This window comes from Dendropsophus ebraccatus, chromosome 11 (assembly GCF_027789765.1).
Source record: "Dendropsophus ebraccatus isolate aDenEbr1 chromosome 11, aDenEbr1.pat, whole genome shotgun sequence".
Lineage (NCBI taxonomy): Eukaryota > Metazoa > Chordata > Amphibia > Anura > Hylidae > Dendropsophus > Dendropsophus ebraccatus.
The window spans coordinates 23,360,649-23,376,269 of NC_091464.1; the positions used below are offsets into that span (position 1 = coordinate 23,360,649).

At 41.6% G+C, this 15,621-nt stretch overlaps 1 protein-coding gene across 2 annotated transcripts in view; it reads right to left on the bottom strand.

Moving 5' to 3' along the window:
* The window catches only part of PTPN22 (protein tyrosine phosphatase non-receptor type 22), a 67,750-nt gene that overhangs the window by 19,335 nt on the left and 32,794 nt on the right, over positions 1-15,621 (bottom strand). Inside the window, exons 3-11 of one of the 2 annotated variants that reach the window (XM_069945712.1) lie at positions 10,999-11,075; positions 8,758-8,853; positions 7,560-7,598; positions 7,378-7,449; positions 7,233-7,292; positions 6,225-6,367; positions 4,804-4,870; positions 2,821-2,898; positions 1,248-1,340 (exon numbers count right to left, since the gene is read on the bottom strand). In XM_069945712.1, coding sequence (XP_069801813.1) covers positions 1,248-1,340; positions 2,821-2,898; positions 4,804-4,870; positions 6,225-6,367; positions 7,233-7,292; positions 7,378-7,449; positions 7,560-7,598; positions 8,758-8,853; positions 10,999-11,075 — 725 coding nt within the window. Of the gene's footprint in view, positions 1-1,226; positions 1,341-2,820; positions 2,899-4,803; positions 4,871-6,224; positions 6,368-7,232; positions 7,293-7,377; positions 7,450-7,559; positions 7,599-8,757; positions 8,854-10,998; positions 11,076-15,621 lie in introns of both variants that reach the window. The other variant, XM_069945711.1, reaches the window with a different exon arrangement.

Here is a 15,621-nt window from a genome sequence, read left to right on the forward strand (position 1 = left end):
AGGAGCACTGAGGCATCCCCCACAGTGCCGATCCAGCCTACCCCATTCATTATTAATAAGAAGAAAGGGGCTGGCTAGCACATCAGCGCTATGGGGGCGGGGAAGGCTCTTAACACCTCCCTCATGCTCCTAATGGTCTCAGCAAACTAACTGTGCGGGAACGGCGCTAAGGAGGAAGCTAAGACACATACCTTCCTCCTCAGCGTCTCCTGTACATTAGCTACATATCAGCAGGTTAGATTTGTATGACTTGCTGATAGTTCCCCTTTAATACCAATGTTGGTGTGTATCCATTGTTACTACAGGCATACCTCATTCTAGTCTTATGCTCTATTAATGCTGGATGCTGAAAGAAATATTTGTTGTATCTCTGGAAAATGAAGGAGTAGTGTCATAGAGACAGTGTCAGGAAATAAGGCCGATGTATTCTACCGTGGAAGAACGACCAGAATATAAAATATAAATCGAAATGGGTTTTGAATAAAAACGATGGGGGACATTTATCAAGACTGGAGTATTTGTATGACAATCTTTAATAAAGCCCCATCCCCTTTTCTCCAGATGGATTTAGTAAGAGGCGCATGCCTCTTAGTACAGCCCGCAAGACTGGCGCAGGCATTGTGGTACAAATCTTTGTATCATGATTTCATGATTTGTATCATGAATTACACCTGCGAGCTGGCATAAATCATGATAAATCTGAGAGGAGGCCATGTAACGGCAAAAAGTCTCAGATTTTTGTGCAAAGAGGCGTAAATGTCTGAGTCTGCCGCACGGCAACTCTTAATAAACCTAGTGGTGTGAATGTAGAAGAGAATGTGAAATCAGAGCTGTGTAAGAAACGCGTCTCTTAAGACATTCCCTCCATTGTCTCCATTAGAATAAGCCCTCCTGGGCAGGGCAGACTTCACCCTTAAAGGGGTTATCCAGTGCTACAAAAACATGGCCACTTTCTTTCAGAGACAACACGACTCTTGTCTCCAGTTTAGGTGCGGTTTGCAATTAAGCTCCATTCACTTCAATGGACCTTAGCAGCAAAACCCTGGCCAGGCTGCAGACAAGAGCAGGGCTGTCTCTGGAAGAAAGTGGTCATGTTTTTGTAGCGCTGGATAACCCCTTTAAAAGGAGGACCTGGCCCAGAGTGACATCCTACTAGCAAGCTGTGTATGTTACAAGCCAGATATATTGCTCTTATCATAGGAGAATATTAATTCATATATACGTACATCTCCAGAGCCGACACTTACGTTGGTATCCTCAGAGTCTGATATCCCATTCATCTTCTCCAGTTCGTTTTTGAACAGATGGATGACTGCACTATAGACAAGCTCATACTGTTCCTGGAAATATTACAAACATAACCAGCCAAGTTTATATACACATTATAACACCATCATTGTGTATTGACGTACCAAAGATAACAAAGTGCTGTACGCACCACAGTGAATGCAGTGGCGGGCGGCTATGTGCATCGCCACTAAATTCAGACAAGAGCTTTGAAAGTCCTGTCAAAACTATTGGGGGTCTCAGTGGTGAGAAATCCCCCCCACATTTACACCTTTATCCCTGGGGATAGGGGATAAGTGTCCATGGTGGCACAGCAGCTCAGAACTGGGGGAAGGAGACTGAATAGATAATAACAAGTATGGAAGGCATTGTTAGTCTCCCCATGGGCAGCAACATATCAGAAGTTATGCTTGAGTGGAATAACCCTTTAATTTTTTTCAAAGACTTTTTCACATTGATCATTAGTTATCTACTTGAACTACAATGAAGTGACATATGTAAACTATGCAGCTTCTGCTTCGGGTTATCCCACACCCAAGACCACAACTGAATACACAGCGTGCATGGGGTAGGACTTGGATTTTCCAGCTCCTGCCCCGTCTAAGTAAAAATCATCTGATGTCTTTATATGGGAGTTACCAGATACACTCAGCCCATGTTCTATTCAGCCTAAAAATACTATTATTTAGTCCTCATGACACCAAAGACGGCAGTAATTCACATGACTTTTCCTTAGGAATTAACCAGGGTCAGCTCCAGATTTATGTGGGCCATGGGGGACAGCACAGTGGACCTTCATTTCCCCAATATAGAGGGACCTTTACGATTACTGTATCCCTGGTGCACGCCAGCCGTATCCCTTGCTCATCTGATGGGTGGGCAGGGGAGGGCGCGACAAGGTGGGGAGGAGGTTCACTGTACAGTATTAGTATAAATGTACTCACTGCATTTACGGACAGCAGCTCCCTGTGCCCTATAGAGCTAAAATCAGACTCCCCCTCCTCCAGGCAGTGCTGTCCTGCTCTGTGGGGATTCTGTCCATAAGATGGCCAACATGGAGGAGCATGTGACCATGCCCTACCTCCCAGTGTCCTCCATAGGCATATACAGGCTCAGTGGTGGACACTGGGGTGGGGCATAGTCACTTGTTCCTCCATGTCAGCCATCTTATGGACAGAATCACCACAGAGCAGGACAGCACAACCTGAAGGAGGGAAGTCTGATTTTAAATCTATGAGGTACACAGGGAGCTGCTGTCAGTAAGTACAGTGAATATACTTACTAATACTATACATTGAACTATATTACTATTAAGTGGCCAACCCCTTTAAATATATAGTGACTACCCCAGTACTGTCAGAGTACTGTCCAATATCCTGAGTAGGAGAAACTACACAGTGGTCTCCTGTCCCCTTATGAAATAGAAACTACATATTGACTCATCTCTTTATACCAAATGTGGTTGATTTAAAGGGGTTTTCTAGATGAGGCAAGTGAAAACAATATTACTCATGCTAATGATCAAATGCATACCTTGGTCTGTACTAGTGAAGACCGCTGTGTTCTCATTTCTTGTATAATGGCATAAATGCTGAAATTTACTGGAATTATCTAAATTAGAAAGAGAACAAAATGGCAAAGTGTCCATTAATATGTGTGACCCAGCTGAGCAGCCATGATACATACAGAGAGCTAAGCAGAAAGAGTTGCAGTGTGCCCTGCGAGTGATTCAGCAATCTCTTCCCTAGCTCCCTGGTATAAGGCCCTATTACACGGAGCAATAATCTGACCAATCAGAGCGATTTAGCAGATTATCGCTCAGTGTAATAAAGACAACGATCAGCAAAAGACAAGATCATCAATGATCGTTGTCTTTTAACATGGTGACTGCAAAAAAAATAATAAATCTTATACTTACCTGTCCATGCCCCCTGATGTTCTCTTAGCTTCTGCCCGCAGCCGCAGCTGGAACTTTAGAGCCGGTCTCTGCAGTGACAGGCCGATCAGCCAATCACTGGCCACAGTGCTGTCCCCTCTCAGATAGTTATTGGCTGAGTGGCCTGTCACTTCAGAGACCGTCTCTAAAGTTCCAGCTGCGGCTGTGGGCAGAAGCAAGGAAGACATCAGGCAGTGTGGAGACGTATGTGTAAAGTTTATTATTTTACATTTAAAGGGGTTGTTCACCCCAATTTTTTCCCTTGGTACCAGAAAGTGCCAGAGATCTGTAATTTACTTTTATTAAAAAATCTTCAGTCTTCCATAACTTATCATCTGCTGTATATCCTGCAGGAAGTGTTTTTTCTCTCTCCAGTCTGCCACCTCTGTCCATGTCAGAAACTGTCCAGAGCAGTGGCAAATCTCCATAGAAAACCTCTTCTGCTCTCCAGACTGGAAAGAATGCCACTTCCTGCAGGACATACAGCAGATGATAAGTAGTGGAAGAGTCAAGATTTTTTAATAGAAGTAAATTACAAATCTCTTGCACTCACTGCCACCAGTTTTATTTTTTTTGGGTGACCTACCCCTTTAAGGCAAGGGCTGCAGACATTGCTAACTATATATATATATATATATATAAATTTTCAGACCTTGCTGCACAATAGTTGAGCTGTGTAATATGCTCAGTAAGTGAGTGTTGATCAAGCAGATGGGCGCTCACTTATTTGGCAAATCTGGCCATGTAATATGGCCTTAAAGGGGTTGTCCAGCGCTACAAAAACATGGCCACTTTCCCCCTACTGTTGTCTTCAGTTTGGGTGGGGTTTTCAAACTCAGTTCCATTGAAGTAAATGGAGCTTAATTGCAAACCGCACCTGAACTGGCGACAAGAGAGGGGGAAAAGTGAAAGACATGACTCAGGTCTCCATTCTCCAGATCTTGTTGGTGGTAAGTGGTTAGTATTTTAAATTGGAATAACCTTTAAAGATATAATGTTATTTATTCTGTAAAGGATAAATACTCAATACCAGAATTGGTGTATTTTACTCTTTTCCATCTCACAAACAAATGGAATAAAGGGGTACTCCGGTGATTTTTTTTCTTTCTTTCAAATCAACTGGTGTCAGAAAGGGCCAGAGAGTTGTAATTTACTTCTATTAAAAAATCTCCAGTCTTCCAGCACTTATCAGATGCTGTATTCCCTGTAGGAAGTGGTGTATTCTTTCCAGTCTGACACAGTGCTCTCTGCTGCCACCTCTGTCTGTGACAGGAACTGTCCAGAGCAGTAGCAATTCCCCATAGAAACCAACCATGCTCTCCAAACTGGAAAGAATACATCACTTCCTGCTGCACATACAGCAGCTGTTAAGCACTGGAAGATTGGAGAGTTTTTATTTGTAGTGCTACATTTTTATTTGTAGTCCTACAGAAATTTACAATGTTGCCCTGGCCTGTTAGATACACAGTTTTTATTTTCTTAATGAAGAAAAAAAAAATTATTATATATATATATATATATATATATATATATATATATAAACATACATATATCATAATTTTTGGCAACACCAATCTTACCTGATCATTTAGAAGCCTCCATATGTAATCAATAGCACAAATGACACCAGTCCGCCCACAACCAGCGCTAAATTCAGCAAAACATTACAAATGGATAAAAGTGATGCTTTAGTCATACAGATTAACATTTAATCAGATGCTTAGCACAGAATGATTGATGTTCCACCTGCAGTAATAGTAATCTGAATCTAGATGGCATTGCAGCTTCAATAATTCATCAGCTTGGTTATATATATAAGTATTTGGTAAACAGCTGGAGAGAGCTAAAAGTCTTTGCCTACATAGCCGATCATAGTGGAGATAAGAATAATTAAGAGATATATTGTGGTAGACAGTAGAAGGTTTTTATTAAAAAAATAAAAATAAAAAATCTGCTGGACACCAGACACTAATGTCAGTGCACCTCTTAGTAGATCCAGCGGGGTGCATGGGGTGGAGCTTTATTTTAAAGGGGATTGCCACTTTATAGTAAAATTGTTCAGTGTATAGTATTAGTAACTATTTACAGCCCTTACTGACAGCAGCTCCCTGTGTACCTCATAGAGCTAAAGTCAGACTGCCCTCCTTCAAGCTATACTGTCTTGCCCTATGGTGAGTCTGTCCATAAGATGGCCGAAATCCTGGAGCATGTGACCATGCCCCGCCCCCAATTGTCTAACATTATGTCTATGCCTATATGGGGATGGGGCATGGTCTCGATGTTGGCCATCTTATGGACAGACTCACCACAGAGCAGGGCAGCCCAGCCCGGAGGAAGGGAGTCTGATTTCAGCTGCTGTCAGTAAGTGCAGTGAGTACAGTTGCTAATACTATACACTGAACAATTTTACTATAAAGTGGCCGAACCCCTTTAAGGCCAGTGTAGGGGTAGGCTGGTCTTGATAAATTCCCCTCTAAATGTGTATCCTAATGTCACATTTTCATCCAATGACCTTATATGCATGACATAAAGGGGTTTCCTATTAAAACTTACTTGTCCCCTATCCACAAGATAGGGGACAAGTAAGTGATCACAGGGGGTTCGACCTGCATGCCCTCTGGCAATCTCTAGATCAGCCACGGCTCCTTTGTTTTAAATAGAGTTGCAGGTTGGCACGTGACCCGCAGATCTATTCATTGTCTATGGAGCCGCCAGAGAGAGCTGAGTATAGCACTCTGCTCTTTCCGGTGGCTCCATAGAGAATTATTAGAGCTGCAGGTCACGTGTCCACCAGCAAATATATTAAAAACAAAGGAGCCAATAGCCAATTTGGAGATCGCCAAAGGGAATGGAGGTTGGCCCCCCTGCAATGACTTTCTGACTCCACAGGATAGGGGACAAGTAAGTTTTAACTGGAAAACCACTTTAATAAACTCCCCCCAATTGAATAAATGTATTACCAGAGGGTGGAGCCTCATGCTGGCAATAACACCCTCCTTACCTGCAGTGGATGCACAATGGTGGGCTGTCATCTCTCTGGAGAAGACGAATGTCTTTTATCATTTGTAAAATGTGTTCCACAGAAGATGGCACGTCATGGTCAGGCCAGTTCTTGTAATGGATTTGATGAACTATTCTTATTTCCTGCATCAGAGACGTATGGAGAAACCAGTATATTATAAGTTATTGACTGATTGAATAAAGGCTAAAGGTGGTAAGAGATGGTTACAGAGATTCCCTTCAAGAATGGTCTTGGTCATGGTTAAACATAGGCTGATCAGTGGCAGAAGAATATTACTGTTTTATTCTTTGTACACAGGTATACACTTTTTATCTGGACAACTATAAAGGGGGTATTCCGGTTAGGTAAAATATATGTTAAATCATTCTCCTACTGGAGACTAACAATTCATTCCATACATGGCATTACCTTTTCTGTCTCCATCTCACAGTTCTGAGCTGCTGCTTTCTGCTGAAGACACTGAAGCCACGCCTCCTCTCCGCCTTGTCACACACCCCCAAGCTCACCCATCAGGTGAGCAGGACATACGGCAGCCGTACGCCAGGGAGAAGGGGCAAATCTGCACCTCAGGCAGACGTTTCATAAATGTCCCCCATTGAGTTCATCAGCAACTTGACCTCAGATTACTCCTCTCAGCATTACAAAAAAGCTACAAAGTTGCAGATTCAGCCTGCCAGGGACTTGTTTACACGAGTCACCTTGGAAGGGAGGAGGGAGAAGGGGGAGGGGCAGAGAGAAAAGCTCACACACAGTTTTTTGCGTCTTCAGCAGAAAGCAGCAGCTCAAAAATGGGAGAAGGAAACTGAATAGATAAAGACATGTACTGTATGGAATGAATTGTTAGTCTGCAGGAGAAGATGATTCAGTTGTGGAGAGATGCAGCTCATGTCGGGGGATCAGATTGCGAGAAAACAAAAGAAGTTAAAGCACAAAAAATGCATTGTCCAGTATTAAATTAAAAAAATAAATAAATCACAAGACACTAACATTCCCATAAGTCACTGCCAACAGCCTGATGACATAGTCTGTCTTCTTCTCCTCCTTAGTCTAAGGAACAAGGAAGGATAATTAAAGGATTTGCAAATCACAGAACACTGTTTGATCTAACGGCCAAAATAGTAATGCTACTCACACATGTGATAGAGAATGGTCCGCACTGTAACACTTCACATCCTACCTCAGCCCAGTAACGCTCACACTTTTTCTAATATTAGAGGAGACACATTTTAACATTTTCTTTTTTAATGTTTCAAATAAATTTAAATAATGTCAATGAGAGAGAATAAAAAGTATACAAACTACTTCTAAACTTACCTTCCCCATTTCAAACTCCATACAGGCCATGACTATAATCTGAAAAACAAAGTGTAAATATGTTAAAGGAATATTCTGGTTTTGAGAGATAAAGGTTATTGATTGTATAATTAAATGTTAAAGGGGTTATCTGGTGATAGCTGCCATATGGGGAAACATAAAAGACATGTTATACTTACCTCTCTGCGCTCCCCCGGTGTCCTGTGTGGTGTCACCGGTGTCCCCTGCTGTCTGGAGCCCCCATTACTTCTGAGACAAGCTCACTTTAGTGGGGTTCCACCTTGGCGGGGGGGGGGGGGGGTCCATAAGGGCAAACTTATACCAATCATAGCTTTATGCCATAACATTTTAAAATAGAAACATAATCACTTTGGTTATTTCTACAAAATATGTGTATGTAAGTACCTTAACATTTTTGAGGTTTTCTAAAGGAACACAACAAGCCTCTGAAGATGTTTCATGGGTCCTCCAGACTTTTATTGTGTACTGGTATTAACAAAGTCTCTTTGCAATATGCTTCATTAGATAACATAGTATTATTAAAGGGGTTATCCAGCAAAAATCTTTTTCTTTCAAATCAACTGGTGTCAGAAAGTTATATGGATTTGTTTTTAACTTCTATTAAAAAATCTCAAGTCTTCCCATACTTATCAGCTGCTGTATGTCCTGCAGGAAATGTTTTATTTTCAGTCTGACACAGTGCTCTCTGCTGGTATCTCTGGCTGAGACAGGAACTGTCCAGAGCAGGAAAGGTTTTCTATAGGGATTTATAGAAAACCGAGACAGAGTTCCTGTCTCGGCCAGAGATGTCAGCAGAGAGCGCTGTGTCAGACTGAAAATAAAACATTTCCTGCAGGACATACAGCAGCTAATAAGTATGGAAAGATTTTTTTTATAGAATAGAATATTGGTTTGAAAGAAAAATATTTTTTCTGGGTAACCCCTATGAGGAGCAAGAGTCATGTCCCTTAGATTTCTGGAACCTATTGGAAGCCTCCATATCCGCCATGATCTTAGTGGCAGAGGCCTCCAAGTGGATATGTCACTAGTAGATAGACGCACCTATTTGCTTCAGAAGATCACTGAGAGTTGATGGTATTTGTATATTGGCCGTATAATAAGTTACTGAATTTGGTGAAATGTTATAGAAAATATGTAATATACTCTTTAGTGTCCATAGTACTTGTAAGCACCTTACCCCAATATTGTATTCCCAGATCATTCTCCAGAAGTCTACAAGAGTAGATGGCAGAGGACCTTGAGTAGCAATATATGCCCTGGGACCGTAAACACCCTGAAATGAAGACCGGACAGGATACAGTAAGAATACAATGTGAGGCATATCATGGGAAAAGATTCCATGGACAGATTCAATAGGTATACCAATGTTACAATGTATACCATTCACAGTTATGCTACGTTTACACGGAACGATAATTCGCCCGATCGTACGATTAATGATGTCGGAGTAACGTTTTTTTTTTTTCTCATAACGATCAGCGTTTAGACGGTACGATATATCGTACGAAAATTCGTTTTGCGATCGCTTAAGCCTTTCTCACACATTGGTTAAATCGGCGAACGACTGTTCACACGGAACGATCTGCGAATTTTTGGCGAACGATCAACGACGATTTGAGAAGTTGTTGAAAGATCAAAATGAATGATTTCTCGCTCGTCGTTTGATCGTTTGCGTGTACAATTATCGTTCGAATTAGATCGTTATCGTGCAAATTCGCACAATAATCGTTCCGTGTAAACGCAGCATTATAGGAGACAATCAGCTGCGTATGCTTGTTAGATTACCCATCCTGAGGTAAGGTGTCATTTGTATCAGTATTAGGCTATGTTTACACTACATAAAAAAAAGAAAGAGGACGCCTTTTCTTTTTTTTATTTCAAAAGATGGCCATTATTGCTGCGATTTAACTGACTGCAATGCAATAGACTGCGAGTCTATGGGCTGACTGAAGTCCAATGCGCACAGTGTATATAATGACGGACATTATCTGCGCAAACGTCAAAAATATGTCATATCAATGTCTTTTGCAAACAGCGGACGTTATTTTTTAGTTGTTCACACATAGTTTTTCTTTTTTCACCGTCCTTTCCCCATCTTTGCTATTAACTTCAATGGACTTTTCAATTAAAGACACATCCAAAGGGCGTCCACCCTAACTAGAATAATGTACCAGCACTGACGGGCGGCCAATCCTCAAAATAACGGACGTCATTTTAAAAATTATAAACTGACAAGAAAATACGAACATAGCCTAATAATGCCTGCTCTGCACTATTCTTTATGTGTTATGTTTTTATGATACTGAATACATGTAGTTATCCTGACTCACAGTTTACACAGCAGATTTTTCTACACATTGATTTTTTACAGTAAATCTGACACTTTAGTGGATTTGCTAATTTACTGCTGACCCATTGAGATCAATGGAAAGAGCAAAATCCACAGTGTGCAATCTGCAGCGGACTCCTTATGTGTGAATCTATCCAATGAGTTGTTTTCGAGTACTGTGTTTTTTTTTTAATTCTATTTTTGAAAGTAGGGTATACCCACACATACACAACTCTACAACATTCACATTATACACATACAGCTCTGCTACTAATCCTAATGCTAAAACATTATATATATTTTCTATCATTTTTTTTTATAAACTTTTTTTTATAATACAAGTCAATGGAAAAACAGTTCCAAACGAATGGCACACCGTTGCATGCGTTTTCTTCCATTAAGCGCATACGATAAAGAGACTCAGTATGTTTATGCTGTCCTAAGGGCCAGTTAACAATACGGAAAATTGGTGGACATTCCGGATGGAACCCCATGTAATTTCTTTTAGCGGAGCCGCGTGAGGCATCACATTAAAACAGATAGCAGGCGGGATTTCGAGCGGAGTACATGGGCAGGGGTTCTGCTTGGAATTTCCACCTGTTTTCTGTTGTGTGAACAGCCCTAAGGGAAGCTGAACAGAATGATGTATCACTTACATTGTTCTTTGCAGCTGATTCAGAGATCTCCTCCTGAATAACATGGACAATAAGTAGTCCTCTCCATTATGTGCATGAGCACAGTAGTCCTGGATATTTACGAGGAGCAGAAAACTCCGTCCACCAGCTGCTGATTGGCAGTTATCTATCCATGCTGTATGTGTATAGGCATCAACTGTCAGTCAGCAGCTGGGGGGAGGGGTGTGGCAAGAATCCTATTCTCCTGCTTATTAGGAGAACGGCTGAACAGAATGATGGAAGTAATACACCGATCTGTTCAGCATTTCTGTCACTAGTTTATGCTGCCCTCATTTAAGCCAGCATAAACCTAGAGACAGATTTCCTGTAAACTGACTGCAAAAACGCAGTGTGGCCCCACCCTTATTAATGGTTACTTAAATTACATTTGCGGTCTACAGGTTTATTAAACTACCTTAATAAAACTGGCATTGATGTAATCGATGTCTTCATCTGAGGTGATCAGAGAGAGTTCTACACGACTGTGGTCAACTGCAATATAGAGGGAAAAAGGAGGTGAGACAACATTGAAAACCTTCTATGCCCACCCAACCATGCTCATTCTCTAATACATATTATATATATAGTGCATCTTACCACAAGCTCACTGAAGTTTCCATTCCACCCATTTATTGTCCACCCACTTGTTTTTCCACCCACCCTAAACATGTTTTCATCTATATATAAATGTTATATTACGCACTTCACACTATTCATGATATCGCTGTTATTTCTCATTAAATCAACTACAGGAAAACTCCTTGTTGCCCTTGGAGGGATTTGAACCCAGGATCCCAGTGCTACGAGCACTACCATAATAAATTGTTGGGGTTTAAATAACCAGCACTGAACGGATCAAATTGTGCCCTACTTCTTTCAGCCTTTTGATCCTCTTTGAGATGTTTTTTTCCCCGCATGTTAATTGGAGTCACCAGTGGTTAATTCAGTTGATCTAACAGGATTTAGAAAGACACGGCCCTGTCTATATAAAGTCCCATAGCTGACAATTCAGATCAGAGCAAAAATCAAGTCAATGTCAGAGACAAGATTGCATAGAGATCCTGAGAAGGGTACAAACGTGGTCTGCTGTTCTCAGTGTTCCAAAAATGACGAACTCAAGTATTTTTGTATTGTATTTATGTAAATAATTTCACCATTGTACTATACACCTTGTGGAAATAATATTTTATATTTGGAAATAATAAAAGTTTTATTTTATCGACTGTCCTTTCCCTTGATATTCTCTTTTGACAGTGAAGGATCTACATTATACTGTGGTTAGATGTGCCGAATTCACATTGTATATTTGGGTTCTCAGTGTTCCCAAGGGTACAATGACCTCCATAATTCTTACATTGATAACGTTTGAAACTAACAGGACTTTTACTTAAAAGGGTTTTCCAGCGCTACAAAAACATGGCCACTTTTCCCCCTCTCTTGTCTCCAGGTCAGGTGTGGTTTGCAATTAAGCTCCATTTACTTCAATGGAACTGAGTTTGAAAACCCCACCCAATCTGGAGACAAGAGAGGGGAAAAAGTGGCCATGTTTTTGTAGCACTGGATAACCCCTTTAAGCTGAGCTTGAATTTTAAGTGTCTGAAGGAAACCGGGCAGTGCTCATCACCTGCAGTAAAGCATGGTAGTGGCAGCATCATTCTGGGTGGGGATGGTCTAATAGAACTCAACACACATCACTACCCTCTGACATCCTCAAGGGTTAAAGATTATGGCAGTACTAAATATATTTTGTTTTATTTTTCAACTGTGTGTACTTCATTTCTTTGTGTCTATCTATCTATCTATCTATCTATCTATCTATCTATCTATCTATCTACAGTGGGGGAAAAAAAGTATTTAGTCAGTCACCAATAGTGCAAGTTCTCCCACTTAAAAAGATGAGAGGCGTCTGTAATTTACGTCATAGGTAGAACTCAACTATGAGAGACAAAATGAGAAAACAAATCCTGAAAATCACATTGTCTGATTTTGTAAGAATTTATTTGCAATATATGGTGGAAATATAAGTATTTGGTCACCTACAAACAATCAAGATTTCTGGCTTTCACAGACCTGTAACTTCTTCTTTAAGAGTCTCATCTTTCCTCCACTCATTTCCTGTAGTAATGGCACCTGTTTAAACTTGTTATCAGTATAAAAAGACACAAGTGCACACCCTCAAATAGTCAGACTCCAAACTCCACTATGGTGAAGACCAAAGAGCTGTCAAAGGACACCAGAAACAAAATTGTAGCCCTGCACCAGGCTGGGAAGACTGAATCTGCAATAGGCAACCAGCTTGGAGTGAAGAAATCAACTGTGGGAGCAATAGTTAGAAAATGGAAGACATTCAAGACCACTGATAATCTCCCTCGAGCTGGGGCTCCACGCAAAATCTCACCCCGTGGGGTCAAAATGATCACAAGAACGGTGAGCAAAAATCCCAGAACCACGCGGGGGGACCTAGTGAATGAACTGCAGAGAGCTGGGACCAATGTAACAAAGCCTACCATCAGTAACACACTACGCCACCAGGGGCTCAGATCCTGCAGTGCCAGACGTGTCCCACTGCTTAAGCCAGTACATGTCCGGGCCCGTCTGAAGTTTGCTAGAGAGCATTTGGATGATCCAGAAGAGTATTGGGAGAATGTCCTATGGTCTGATGAAACCAAAGTGGAACTGTTTGGTAGAAACACAACTTGTCGTGTTTGGAGGAAAAAGAATACTAAGTTGCATCCATCAAACACCATACCTACTGTAAAGCATGGGGGTGGAAACATCATGCTTTGGGGCTGTTTCTCTGCAAAGGGGCCAGGGCGACTGATCCGGGTACATGAAAGAATGAATGGGGCGTATCATGACATTTTAAGTGCAAACCTCCTTCCATCAGCAAGGGCATTGAAGATGAAACGTGGCTGGGTCTTTCAACATGACAATGATCCAAAGCACACCGCCAGGGCAACGAAGGAGTAGCTTCGTGAGAAGCATTTCAAGGTCCTGGAGTGGCCTAGCCAGTCTCCAGATCTCAACCCTATAGAAAACCTTTGGAGGGAGTTGAAAGTCCATGTTGCCAAGCGACAGCCCCAAAACATCACTGCTCTAGAGGAGATCTGCATGGAGGAATGGGCCAACATACCAACAACAGTGTGTGCCAACCTTGTGAAGACTTACAGAAAACGTTTGACCTCTGTCATTGCCAACAAAGGATATATAACAAAGTATTGAGATGAAATTTTGTTACTGACCAAATACTTATTTGTCATTGTCATTTACAGGCCTCTCTCATCTTTTAAAGTGGTGGAACTTGCACTATTGGTGACTGACTAAATACTTTTTTCCCCCACTGTATCTATCTGTATGTACAACTAAAGGTCCTATTACACGATACGATTATTGTTTAAAAATTCGCTAAAACAATCAAAATGAACGATTATCTGTCTGTCCGTGTAATAACACCCAACAATGAAACGACAAATGAAAAATCGTTCAAACCTTGGTTGTGGACCCGAGACCCTCCATTGCTGGTTCACAGGTTTGTGGCAGGGGATGTGTGATAGGCCTACTGGTGCCTTACTATCAGCCCCCCTGTCCTTGTGATGTTGCATACCTTATGTGTAATTCCCCCCCCTCGAGTTACTACCTGTTGGTTGTATTAACCATTTGAGCTGTGTTACATGGTTTGAGCACTTGCACGTTAAGGCTAGGTTCAGACTATGTAACTGTGCGGCTGTATTTGCGGCTGTAATTGTGCGGCGGTATTTTTGGTGGTTCATGTGTACGCTGGAAAGTATAGGATATACGGCTGCACAGTGCACACTATGTATGAATCTACGGCCCTATCGTAAACGGACCCGTAAAAAATGAACAAGACCATTGTTTGCGGCTGGACATGCGGCCGTGGATTGACAGGCGGTCCGTACGGAGTACTTCAAAAATAGCCGGCAATGATGCCGAATGCCGATGCCTCTAATAGTTAATATATTAAATTAATAAAACACATTTTCTTTGTAATAAAGTCCCTTTCGTTGTTCAATAATTTAATTCTAACAAATCCATCATTGTGCAATTAAATATACTGTTAAAATAAATATATATATATAAATAAATGTATATATATATATATATTTATTTTTTGACAGTATATTTAATTGCACAATGATGGATTCGTTAGAATTAAATTATTAAACAACTAAACTGATTTTATTTCAACGAAAATGTGTTTTATTAATTAAATATTAATTAGTACAGGAAGCTCCAGTAAGCCGTTAATTCATATTGCCGGCAAAAGAGCTTTCTGTACTAATCATCACTTTACTCTAATTAAAACATCAAATGTTTCTTCTAATTATGTTATCACAATAGCATTATTAGAAGAAACATTTAGAATTATATGTGCTCTCAGCTGATTGGCTGATCGGCTCAGCGCACATATAATTAGCGGGTCCGCAGCACAGTGACTTCATTGTGCTGCGGACCAGCGAAGAGGACACATCGGGGTGAGTATAGAGCTCTCCCCACCCCCTCCCCAGCACTGCACCCCTCCCAGCAAGGAAGGGGGGTCACTTAACCCCTTCCTTGCTGGGATTGGTGCAGTCTGACATCAGTCTGGCCCCCAAGGGGTTAAAGGGAACCAATCACTGGAAAAAAGCATATAGAGCTTTTGAAATGTGCTGTTGGAGCACACAGCACACTTGCCACACGTGTTTCCATAGCCTCCGTGCCTTCCCCGTGTAAGCCGCAAAGTAACTTTATAAAACTGGCGCCCTGTATGCTAATTACCTGAGGTAGTCACCTGGGCGGTGTTCGGCTAGCAGGTAGTCACGGTCCCCTGGGCGTTCTTCCGCTGTAATCACGCCCCTCTGGGCGTGATTCAAATGTCAGAGTGGCTGTGGAGTCACTCGGGAGCGCGCCGTGCCCAACGTCGGCACGCTTACGTACTGATGCCGGACGCCGCCGCACAGCGCAGTGCAGCCGCTTCCATTCCGGTTGGACTGCGCCTGTGCAGAATAGCCTCGAACTCCGGCTAACAGGCTATTCGAGG